Source organism: Myxocyprinus asiaticus, chromosome 25 (genome assembly GCF_019703515.2).
Source record: "Myxocyprinus asiaticus isolate MX2 ecotype Aquarium Trade chromosome 25, UBuf_Myxa_2, whole genome shotgun sequence".
Taxonomy (NCBI): Eukaryota; Metazoa; Chordata; class Actinopteri; order Cypriniformes; family Catostomidae; genus Myxocyprinus; species Myxocyprinus asiaticus.
The window spans coordinates 15,144,444-15,156,973 of NC_059368.1; the positions used below are offsets into that span (position 1 = coordinate 15,144,444).

Consider the following 12,530-nt stretch of genomic DNA (forward strand, 5'->3'; position numbering starts at 1 on the left):
GTGTGCTTTTAAGAGACCTCTTTGCACTGGCAAAGCATCTACTATAATATAATAAAATATTTATGGTTCACACAAAAATGATTTTTGTCAGAGTACATGGCTACTTTTGAATGGCTGTCAGTAGGGTAATGGGCTTTTGGCATCGTAATGTCATAGTCTGTTATGGCATTTACCAGCAGGGGTTATGCTAACCAGACTAACCTTAACCCCTTGGTTTGTACGAGTATCAATATTTGTCCAAATGGTTTCTCCGAAAGAGTTAAAGGAAAGGGTAATGTGACAGCACACTTCTCCCTCCAGCAGATTGTCTTTAATTTGTATCTGCTGATGGCTATAATCACTCTCGTCATTCAAATACTCCCACTATCTGCAGGTCATCATCATAAAAGTGCTTTACCGCTCCTCATTTTCAGCAACCCCCCCCCCCCCCCATCTTTCGTCTCCACTTCATTGTATTGTTTTTTTTTTTTTTTTTTACACTGTCCACTCATGTACAACTCTTAAGGCTAGAAATGTAAATTTGGTGGGGAATATAGAGGGATGAGAAAAGTAGGTGAGAGAAGAAGAGAGAGATATTGGTTTTTATTCTGGCTTTATGTTCGGTTGACGGTTTCCGCACTCCTTAGGGAAATACTGCACTCAGCTGCAGTGTCGTGTGTGTGAAGTGTATTTGATAGAATTTTCAGTGTGTGAGAAAGTGAGACAGGTATTGCCAAGAAAATGTGATTGTGTGCTGTGGAAATGGCAGAACATGTTTTGAAGTGTGTTAAATGTAAATGTGAACGAGCTAGTTGAGACTTATGGCGATTAACTCATGAATAGTAATTTGATCGTGTTGACGTTGCTTGTAACCTTCTTAGGGTGTCCATTCAGATAGCCTAATTAATATTCATGAGCCAAGCCAAGCCATAGATTCGTGAATTTATGTTCTGTGCAAATTGTTTTGAGTTGAATGGCCTTGTGGACTTAACACGCTGACTTGTCATTGAGATACAGTATCAGACAAGCTTTACATTTAAATAAATACCAGCAAATACCAATATCAACAAATACAGCACTTAGTGTCTGCAGCCGAATCACAGCCGTGCTGATATTCATTACGACTAGGGATGCAAATTTTATAACATTTTCTTAATCGACAATTGTTAACGTTAATGAATGATAATTGATTCATCATTAACTAAACAATAATACATTGTAAGTGGTGTACAGCTTTAAACTGAGAAAAAAAAAATACAAGATGCATATTTTTCTTCAATCAAGACTTTATTTATAGAAAGTTTGATTTTTGACTGACAAACCGTTCTAATGCAAATTTGAAAACGTCAACATTGGAGAAAAATTTGGTACTGTAGAAGAAACGTGAAAACATGAAACAGCCGCCGAAGTAAGTATGTGCATGTAGCTTGTATCATTTAAATAAATACACTTAAGAAATGCAAATATTTGTATTTTTCTCTTAATATATTTTCAGTTTAGTGTATTTTTAATACCTTAAGGCTGTGTTTATTATGAATTTGTCAGTTGTTTAATTTACTGTTAATGTGTTACTGTGTTATTAATAACTTGTATACATGATACAGATTCAAGGTCACTTTGTAGATTGTGGGATATTTCAGACCTTACTTTTTTATTTCAGATTAAGTCAAATATTAACATGCGGTGTGAATACAGTTAGTAACATACCTCTACACTGGTGATGATGAATGTACCTGCATACTCTCCTGGCGAGAACTGACGTGATTATTGGTGTGAATCAACAATGATTGTTGTCATGTTGTACTTTAACACAGTATCATGGTTTATGCAGTAAACGTAATGTTAATGTATAGAAAAACAATTCAAGATCACATTACACCCATTTTTGAATGTTAAGATACTCACTGTTTCAAACGTTTAGCAACAAGACATAAACAATATCTGTGTTAACATGATTTTAGTGTGATAAAATCACTTACTAACCTTTTCTGTGTAAAGTTATAGCCAATTGTACAACTTTGTTACCATTACAATGTAATGTCCTCAAACCCTAAAATGACTGTAAAAATTATGATTTACACAACTTTACTACTCAAATAGTATAACAGTACAATTAATGAAAGTGCTTTTATAAAATTATAAGCTTCAGATTTCTGACTTTAAACCCTCCAAAAATTGGCCCCATTCACTTCCATTGTAAGTACCTCACTGTAACCTCAATTTTTACTTCTTTTTTTTTTAAGAAAAGGAGGGAGGGGGGCCTGGGTAGCTCAGCAAGTACAGACACTGACTACCACACTGGAGTCGCAAGTTCGAATCCAGGGCATGCTGAGTGACTTCAGTCAGGCTTCCTAAGCAACCAGTTGGCCCGGTTACTAGTCTGGGTAGGGTCACTTTGGCTTAACCTCCTCGTGGTCGCTATATTGTGGTTCTCGCTCTCAGCGGGGCACGTGGTGAGTTGTGCGTGGATGCTGCGGTGAATAGCGTGAGCCTCCACATGCGCTACGTCTCCGCGGTAACATGCTCAACAAGACTCGTGATAAGATGCGTGGATTAACTGTCTTAGACGCGGAGGCAACAGAGATTCGTTCTCCGCCACCTAGACTGAGGCGAGTCACTACGCCACCATGAGGACTTAGAGTGACTTGGGAATTGGGCATACCAAATTGGGGAGAAAATCCAAAAAAAAGAAAAAAAAGAAAAGGAGGGACGAGTTAAAATACATTTTTGTGGTAATCAAAATTATGCCACTAATGCTGTCAAATGAGCTTAACTTGTATTGAACCCAGAATATTCCTTCAAGCCAATATTAGAACATGTTTTAAAATCATAGAAAATGGCAGGCTAAAAAAAAGTGGGAGGGTGCCCCCTCTCTGGTTCCAGAGCCCCTGTCTGACTTCCAAGTCAATAATCAAAATAGTCTAAACACATCTGTCTTAACTTGTGATTATCCTTGAGCCAGCCAACCGGATCTTAATCTATCTTTTTCTCTTTCTGTCTCTCTCTTCTCTCAGTGTGAGATAAAGCTGGCCCACAAGCGCGCTCGTCTGGAAAGCAATATGTCGGGTGAAGAGGATGATGGAGAGGAGGATTCCGACTCTGATGAAGAGTCCTTGGCAAAGGCGCGGTATTTCGGCTACGTAAAGCAGGGCCTGTACTATGTAACAGAGATGGAACGCTTCGCCCCTCCCCGAAAACGTCCTCGGACCATCATCAAAAACTATCGGCTGGTCAGCCTGAGGTCCACCACACCAGAGGAACTGTACCAGAGGAAGGTGGGTTAGACCAATTGCACACTACAAGACAGATGGTCAGTGCCTATAACAACCAGAGTGAAGAAGTGCAGAATGATAGCAGGAGGAGAAGTTGAATGTTGGTGGAAACAGGCCTTTGAAACATTGTAGATGTCAACCTGACCCACAAAGCATAACAAAACAGCATTTAGCGAGAGACCTCTGTTCCTGATTGATTCACTTTATTGCTGTAATATTAACAAGCGATAACAGTTCTCTGCTTCTTTCATAGACCATTAATAAGACTGGGAGCTTTTGGTAGAAGTTAACCTTGTGTGTGTGTGTTGACAGATTGATAATGAGGAGTATGGAGAGGCGCTTTCCCTGGCTCATGCGTATGGTCTGGATTCTGATCTCGTCTACCAGAGACAGTGGAGAAAATCTACAGTCAGCATCGCTTCCATTCAGGACTACTTGGTAAGAGTGGTTAACCACAACATTTGCAACCTGTAACAAGGGCATACAATACTTTTTGTTCATCTTACCATTACAGAGTTTCTAAATCCCAGAAGACAATTAGCATTTTTCGAGTCATGGTTTCCTCAAAGCAGTTTTTGATTTATGAATTAAATAATGTCTGTGGTTAACATTACTTGAAGAGACTTTCCTGTTTTGTTGTACAACATAATTACACATAGCCATACCTCAGATTTAAATATAAAAATCATTGTGTGCATTTAGATGTTGCCAACAAGTTGCTACAACAGTTGTCCGATAAATTACACGTCATTTGTCAAGCACGTATGATGAAGTTATAGAATGATGTGTAAATCATGTTGTTCTGTAGAACAAAATGTAAAGGTCTTGTCAAGTAATGCTAAATGATTATCATGCTAGGCTAATTTTGTATACAGATAGCATTATGATTAAGTAGCCTAAAAAGAGCCTATCACGCTAAGCTTCTAAAGAGCTTATTTTACTCCAAAAATTGAAAACCGCAAGCTCATCTTTCATGTTGTTGACATGTGATCACGAATAAGCTCTCCAGTTTCTGGTGCTTGAGTTTGTGAATGAATTTTGAAATTGTAGTTTCAGTTGAAGACGGGGGTGGCACAGTGGCCTCACAGCAAGAAGGTCCCGGATTTGAGTCCCGGCTCAACTGGGCCTTTCTGTGTGGAGTTTGCATGTTCTCCCCATGTTCATGTGGGTTTCCCCCACAAGCCCAGAAACATGCAGGTAAAGTGAATTGGAGACTCTAAATTGCCCCGTAGGTTGCGTCAGGAAGGGCGGGCATCTGGCGTAAAATCTATGCCAAGTCAAATATGTGGATCACGGATGGTCCGCTGTGGCGACCCCTAACGGGAGCAGCTGAAAGAAGAAGAGGAGTTTCAGTTGAAGACGATTGTCGTGTGGATGATACATCCAGTCAGTGTTCAGTTCTGTAGTGTGCACTTGGCTTTAGAATATGCACGTCTGACCATTTTTATTCTAGCATCTCACTCTGTCTCTGGCACGCGCATACATGTACTGTAAGTGCCACTGCGCTGCTGTGATTTAAATTTAACTAAAAAATCCTCTAAATATAATTTGACAATCGATTCAGAATCATTGGAGAAAGAATTGCGAAGCATTGAAGAATAATTTTTTTTCTCCCACTCTTATTGATTGAGGAGTTTTTTCCAAGCGAAGAAAAATGTATACAATTTTAGGGTGAAAGAAGCCTGTAGCTTCATTGCCAGGCAGCTTTTTGTTCTTTGTGCGCAGGGGTTGGTAGGGGTGTATTGTTTTATTTAAACTTGTGCTTAGTCTGAATAGGCCTTAAGTCTCTCTTTTTTCTTTTCACAGAGTAAGATAAAGAAGAGATCATGGGTGCTGCATGAGTGTGTGGAGAGAGTTCCAGAGAACGTGGATGCGGCCAAAGAACTTCTGCAGTACGGCCTGAAAGGAACAGATCTCGAGGCCTTGATCGCCATCAGTAACGGAGAAGACCGGGGCAGGTGTGTAACACACAAACTCACACAGATCTTCCGATCTTCTCTTCTGCAATGTGTTAGGGTGCTTACACACTAGAGAAAGCTCTGATTGAGCGTTGACGGAAAAAAAAAATACTTAAGATTTATGTTGAGGGTGTGGAAAGAGCCATTTAAGTTTGAAATCAAGCAAGGATACAGCAAATCATTCTCATTGGTCAACAAATGCCTATGTCAGAATGCGTTTTGGTTTACTTCAAGTTGCATGACCAAGCTTAGGGGCTTTGAAGGGGATCAGGGCATTCGTGTGCCCTTAACCATTATGTCTTCTCTCTAGGTTTATCTTGCCAGGTGATGTTGATCTGGATGATGCTCCATATGAAGACTTTCTGTCCATGGAGGAAGAGATGGAGCAAAGAAAAGAGAGGGAGTTGAAGAAGAGACGGGAGCTCCTCAAAAAAGTGGAATTTAGCAAGTAGGTTTTCTCACATACACGGACACTGTAAAAGCGGCAGATTTTCTCAGAATGCTTACCAGCAGGAGCACACAGAATCTGTATGCGTAGAACTATTTCAGAAGAATATGATCGCACATCATTCAAAGATTTACATATTACATAAACGTTTTTGCTCATTTGATAATGCTTTCAGCTACCAATAAGAGTGTAGTACTTTCGGCATGATTTAATATTATTATTTAATATGATTAAATATTAAACATATTTAAATACATTTTGCAGAATTCTAAAATCAGCGCAGTAAATGTGAAAAAAGACTGCATGTTCCATCAAGACCTGCTCAGAGAGATCTTGGAGATGGCACAGACTGAAAAGTAGAGAATGAGAGAAAGACAAATAAATAGAATGGAGAGGAAAAGGTAGAGGATAAAATTAAAGCCGTTAGAGCATGGATTTATTTCTAATCTGCATAAAGTAATTTATGCCTCTGTTGTGCTTTGCCCAAGAGGCCCTAATGAAAAAGCCCTCCATGAGCACAAATTATGAACACTCACACACTTTGTAACGAAAGGGGAGACAACAAACATTGCAGATTGGAAAACATTTGCTGTAAACACTGCACTAATCAAAATACTCTTGTTTACACACACACACACACACACACACACACACACTAAATTACCTAATTTTTCACAACGTAACTCTGCTAAACATACACACACTCCTCATGCATATCATACAAAACTGTATCTAATTTGCCCTCAATTACTGTGTGTTTAAACCCGTTAGCTGTCTGACATCAGTGTGTGTTTGTGTGTTTACTCCCCAGGCTGTTTGTTGGTATGCAGTAAGCATATATAATGTGTGTGCTGCTGTGTCCGTTTATGTGTGTCTGAATGCTTGATGACACATGTTGTCCTACTCATGCAAAGGAGAAAAACTGATTGAAGGAGAAAGAAAAACAGTGAAAGTTGTGATTGAGTGCAGGGATGCCAGGGAAAAAAAGAACAAATAAACAGGGAGAGAAGGAAAAGAGAAACAAAAGCATTTAGGGAGAAAGGAAAAGGCGAAGAAGATGATGATGAAAGAAGATAAAGAGGGACTGAGATGGAGAAACAGACAGACAGTGAGGAGTAGTTAGAAGCTCTAATGTTGTGTGGTGCAATTTCTCCTTACATTCTGCTGTGGAAAGGCGTCGACAAAAAAAGACAGTCATCATTCTGTTAATTTCTTTTTAACTGCACTGCCATTATAGCAATGGGGCAATATCGATCAGACTGCTGGTTTTAGCTAAAGGGGTGTGTGTGTGTGTGTGTGTTTGAGAGAGAGATACCAGGTTCAGTGAGCTGTCTCTCTTTCACCATCACAGTAACACTGCATATTTTGATAGCGATTCGCCTTTAAAATGTCTGTCTGTCACTCATGCTTCACTCTCACACAGATATTCTCACAGGTGAAAATTACAGTGCCTGCTATTAAATTCGGCTGCAACTGCTTAACGTACTCCATTCAAACGCAGTTTTGGAGATAATTTTAGCCTTACGTGTCTTTTTATTCTTTATAAACAGTTTCATATGTATCATACAATAAAATAGATAATAGTTTTTAAAACATTTTAAATTAAAGTTTGACTTATAGGTGAAGTGTGCAATATTGTTGATGTAAAAACACTTCCTTCTATCCCAGTTTTACCCATTTGTGGAGAGACAACTACTGTATAAGTAAGCCATTTGCAAGTTTAAACAGAGCATTTAAAAACATTGCTCTGTTTTTTGAGCAGTCTGACATGTCAGCTGCTGGCTCAACCAATGGAGTGAGTGTGTGGCTTTGTCCAAACAAAGGAGGGCGGGGTGGTGTGGAAGTTGCTGTAGTACTGTAAGTATTATCCCCCAAAAAAATAAATAAATAAAGATTTCACCTTTAAACTGATTGATTTCAGTATTCAGTCATTGTAATACTGAACCTACTGAATTGCTGTTGGGCTTTCCTTCCTTGCATCAATTTGTTTACTGTAATGTAATTGATCTTATATTTTTTTCAGATGGATCTATTTATCACTCTGTATTGCATATTAGTCCAAATCCCTTTCTCTTGCCCTTTCTTCTTCTATCCAGATTTGTGCTGTCTAGCCTTTTCTAGCTCCGGGGTGACTATTTGCACTATAAATAGCACCTGCCACACAGAGCGGCTATTTGCGGACCAATAGTCTGGTGGAAACACAAAAAATGTAATACAAACAGCACCCCTAGTGTTGCTGCAGTGGTGTGGTGTGGTGTGTAATTACGGTGTGCAATTGCCTGGGTTCGATTCTGCCTTTTGTCCCATATTTTCCCATCCGGTTTCCTGTCTCCACAGCTAATATTCCCTTTCATACTAATTCTAATAATAAATACAAATGAATATAAATCTTGATTTCCTCGCAGTGATTCGGTCATCGTGACGGTCGGGAATTGAGAGAAAGGTTTGATTCGGGTAAAATTAACCATGGTTTTACAATAGTAATATTGTAGTAACCATATTATTTGGTGGAATCCATAATTTTAAATTTGATTAACCATGGTTTCACTACAAAAATATTGTGTTAATATAATAACCATGTTTATTTTTGTGGTTACTATGATATAACTACAAAATACCTTGGTGATATGATGGTTACTGTAGTAAAACCATGGTTACTTTTTGTAAGGTTAGTGTTAGGTTTAGGGGTAGGGGTTGGTGTAGGGTGTCTGTGGGACTCTGAATTAAAACTATAAACACACCTCAGTGATGCCCCTATAATGTATGTTAGTAGTTAATTGGGAATGCAAATAGTATCTGCCACTATTTTCTCCGGGGTGCCAATAGCGACTTACACTATTTGCACTTAGTACAAAAAAAAAAAAAAACAACAAAAAAAATGCTTTTTGTTGTTATTTACACTTAGTGTAAATAGCATCTGTCATTATTTGTAATTAGTGCAAATAGCCTCTGCCAAAGAAAAAAATGAAATGAAATGAACTTAGCTCTTTTGCTGCCTTGCAGGTACTGATATTCCCTTTAGGAAATGCAGATTTGTTTAGTCAAGTCATTTTTATTAGTAAAGTGCTTTTCACAACGGACATCGTTTCAAAGCAGCTGTACTAGAAATTGTGCTATAACAGAAAATAAAGCTGTAATGTCTTAGACATCATAGTGCTATTTGATAAAACAATTTATTGTAGATTGTGCCTTAATAAGTGAATAATATTTGAATTTAGACCCCCACTGAGCAAGCCAAAGGCAACCATGGCAAGGAACAAAAAACTCCATAAGATGTTAGTTAATGGAGAAAAATAACCTCTGGAGAATCAAAGCTCACTTTGAGGGCCAGTACCCTACTGGCTAAACAGCATGAATATAATGCTAATTTAGGAATAATGTCAAATTCTATCCAGTGCCCTTTTTTCATTACACTCAATGGAGGATAGGCCACTCAAGACCCGCACATATATATTTGTTTTTTTTACCATCAGATGAAGATCCCCCTTCTGTGCCTCATGCCAGAGCCCAGAAACATATTTTATTGGATTGTAGTATTCTTCTCTGAAATTATTTTTTATTTTATTCTGCTGACATCTTTGAAAACGTAACAAAATCAGTCCAGAATTAGTTTTGGAGTTTTTATTAAAAAAATGAAAAATCTTAAATATGTTGGTGGAGTTTTGTCAACTTTGATCATGTCAGTAGTTAGTGTGTTGTGTTTTTCCAGTATAAATATGTGTGACCTTCAGCGTGTTGGTTGTTAAGTGAACTGACAGCAGCATGCCAATGCTGTGTGATGTTGCAGAGTTAATTCTGCTTTTACAGTCAGGCCATCTATAAACACTTGACACAGCATTAAATTCTGCTTCAGTTTCATTAAAATCAGTAAGCCTGAAATGGAATTGCCCTAGAATGTGTGGATGCTGGCAAGAGATGTCCATGAGAAAAATGGCAAAAGATGTCTGTGTGTGTGTGTGTGTGTGTGTGTGTGTGTGTGTGTGTGTGTGTGTGTGTGTGTGTGTGTGTGTGTGTGTTTTATGTAGTAAGTGTTCGTGGGTTTGTGTTTATGTGTGGCCTATTCTCTCAATCTTCTTCTATCATGTTTATACTGCGACAACATCCTACCATTCAATATTCTCCCTAAGTCCAATGATCACAGTCTTGTGTGTGTGTGTGTGTGTGTGTGTGTGTGTGTGTGTGTGTGTGTGTGTGTGTGTGTGTGTGTGTGTGTGTTTGGTCTCATTCGCATACAGTGGGATGCTTGGGTTTCCGAAGTAATGCAGGGAAAATGAGATGAGATTGTAATTGCCTTCTGTGGATTCTCATGCTGACTGATCCACACACACACACACACACGCTCACATGGGCATCCAGGCAATCAGGCAGCGGTCGTCTCACATTAGCCTGTCTTTGATGACCTAATCTGGGTCTATAATGGCTCACTACCCTTTCACCACTGCTCTCCCACTATTTTGCCCCCGTTTTGGGCTTTTCCTCCAATTTACAATCGTCTTTCTCCCCCGTTCCTCTGCATTTTCTTGCAATGCCTTTCATTATTTCTGAAGGCCTCAGTGTACATGTGTTTACGTGTGCGCACGCCTGTCAAACCCTCCCATCTCACCCCCCTGAGTGTGTGAAGATTTATTTCATTACACCATTTTCATGGATATTAGCAGCAGCTGTCTGTAGTGGATGCATGCTGATAAGCTACAGATAAGAAAACTGTGTGTGTTTAATCCTTTGTTGATGTCTTGTTCTTCCAGGCTGACTCTAGAGCAGAGGGAGCTCTGTAGGAGTAGATTGAAGCTTCTGTGCTATCTGGACCGCTTGGCTACTTATGAGGTAACACTCTGCAAAATCAGTTAAATCCACAACATAAACATAATATTACTACATCCATCTGCACAGACAATGAGTGCGTTTACATGCATGATTATGCTTAAAGCCGAAGTGTGTAATTTCTGCACCACCAAATGTAATTTGGGTGAAAAAAGGGTAAAAGCTTTTAAATACCCCCTCTATGTCTTTCATTGGTTGATCAAATAGATAGCCCCGCCCCCAACTCACATCATTGGTTGAATCGTTGTTGTGTCGGCCTGGACGTGTAGCTCAAAACAAAATTGAGCAATATTAATAGTGCCACAAAGACAGTCTCTGCCCATTAAGCTGCTCATAAATCTCACTCTGGTTGTGTCGCATCATATGCACAGCAGTTTAAGGTCGCAGTGTCAAGTTAAACGTAGTTTGAAACATAGAAAACAACGTCTTGAGATCCCTGCATTAGGAGTTGCACTCCATTCAGGTGTGTTTGAATGCAAGAATTCTCATCTTGTACTGTTTCTAGGGTTAAGCAAGCCTGAGTATGGTTTGTTGTCTGTACAGCTGCATCTTCTGAAATTGGTTTGAAAGCTTTCGGTTTAAAAGAGACATGGAAAACAGAATTTTCCTTTCTCTTCCTTTCTATGTAGATGTCTAATGTTTACAGTGCAAAGCTCCCTCCCCAGTCTACCTAGACCATTTGAAAGTCAGATGAAAACTAGACTGCAAAAACAGCTTGTTCAGAAATTGTCATGTTTAAACATCACAGCCATGAGCACATTAACTACCCTAATTTACATATTAACCTCCCTATGCAACCCTAATTTACATATCAACACCTGTTCAGTATTCAGCAGTTTTCAATCATTCAAAGCCCCACATGAACAACAATGCGATTTGTGCTGGTACATGAAGGTTGGCCAATCATAACAGAGGCCATTAAATACAGTATAGTCTAAGGGCCTTAGAGGTACAGTAGCAAAACAGTGTTTTTGTTGCAGGAAATTGAAACTAAAATTAAATGTTGATTTCAGGAAAAAAATAAAATGATTCTCCAAAGTAAATATTCTCCAAAGGAAAGATACTATGGTCAATTTGATACATTCACCTCTCCTATCCCAACTTAAAGGAGTGTTCCAGGTTCAACACAAGTTTACCTCAATCAGCAGCATTTGTGGCATAATATTGATTACCACAAAAATTAATTTTAAAAATTTAAAAATTTTTTCACTTTAAAAATTTGGCCCCCCATTCACTTCCATTGTAAGCGCCTCACTGTAACCCAGATTTTTGCTTTTTTTTTTTTTTAAAGAAAATGTTCAATTTGCAAAAGGGCCAATTTTTGAATGTTAAAATACTCACTTTTTCGAAAGTATAGCCACAAGACATAAATAATATGTGTTAACATGATTTTAGTGTGCTAAAATCACTTACTAACCTTTTCTGTGTGCAGTTATAGCCAATTTTACATCTTCGTTGCCATGACAATGTAATGTCAACAAACCCTAAAATGACTGTAAAAATGACAATTTAAACAACTTTACAGCTCAAATAATACATGATTTCTAACAGAAGAATTAATGTAAGTGATGTTATAAAATTATAAGCTTCACGTTTCTGCCTTTAAACCCTCCAATAATTGGCCCCATTCACTTCCATTGTAAGTGCCTCACTGTAACCCCGATTTTTGGCTTTTCTTTTAAAGAAAAGGAGAGACGAGTCAAAATAAGTTTTTGTGGTAATCAACATTATGCCAGAAATGCTGTCGATTGTGCTTAACTTGTTTTGAACCCGGAATATTCCTTTCATATTCAGATGCAACTCTTAAGTAATTAATTAGTAGGTTGATTTCCCTGAAAGGTGTAAACACTGTGGCCCTGTGGTGCTACAATATTGACTCTTCTTGTTAGTGCATCCTTGCTAGCTGCAAAAAGCAACATTGTCTCAACTAATGGCAACAGTTTGTGATGGGACTATTTGTTTGACAGGGGGAGTGTTCGGGAGACCTGTTTGAAAACAATCCTTGTTTTTGCTATTCCGTGTGTCGAGGCAAATAAATGAAATTTTTCACCT

General features: G+C 38.6%; 1 protein-coding gene across 3 annotated transcripts in view; it reads left to right on the forward strand.

Moving 5' to 3' along the window:
* The window catches only part of LOC127415903 (NBAS subunit of NRZ tethering complex), a 243,396-nt gene that overhangs the window by 30,603 nt on the left and 200,263 nt on the right, over positions 1 to 12,530 (forward strand). For all 3 annotated transcript variants that reach the window (XR_007893017.1, XM_051654908.1, XM_051654909.1), the window contains exons 15-19: positions 2,994 to 3,254; positions 3,564 to 3,689; positions 5,058 to 5,209; positions 5,520 to 5,657; positions 10,403 to 10,481. Coding sequence is in view for 2 of the 3 variants with exons in the window: in XM_051654908.1 (XP_051510868.1) it covers positions 2,994 to 3,254; positions 3,564 to 3,689; positions 5,058 to 5,209; positions 5,520 to 5,657; positions 10,403 to 10,481 (756 nt within the window). In the remaining variant the exon portion in view is untranslated. The remainder of the gene's footprint in view (positions 1 to 2,993; positions 3,255 to 3,563; positions 3,690 to 5,057; positions 5,210 to 5,519; positions 5,658 to 10,402; positions 10,482 to 12,530) is intronic.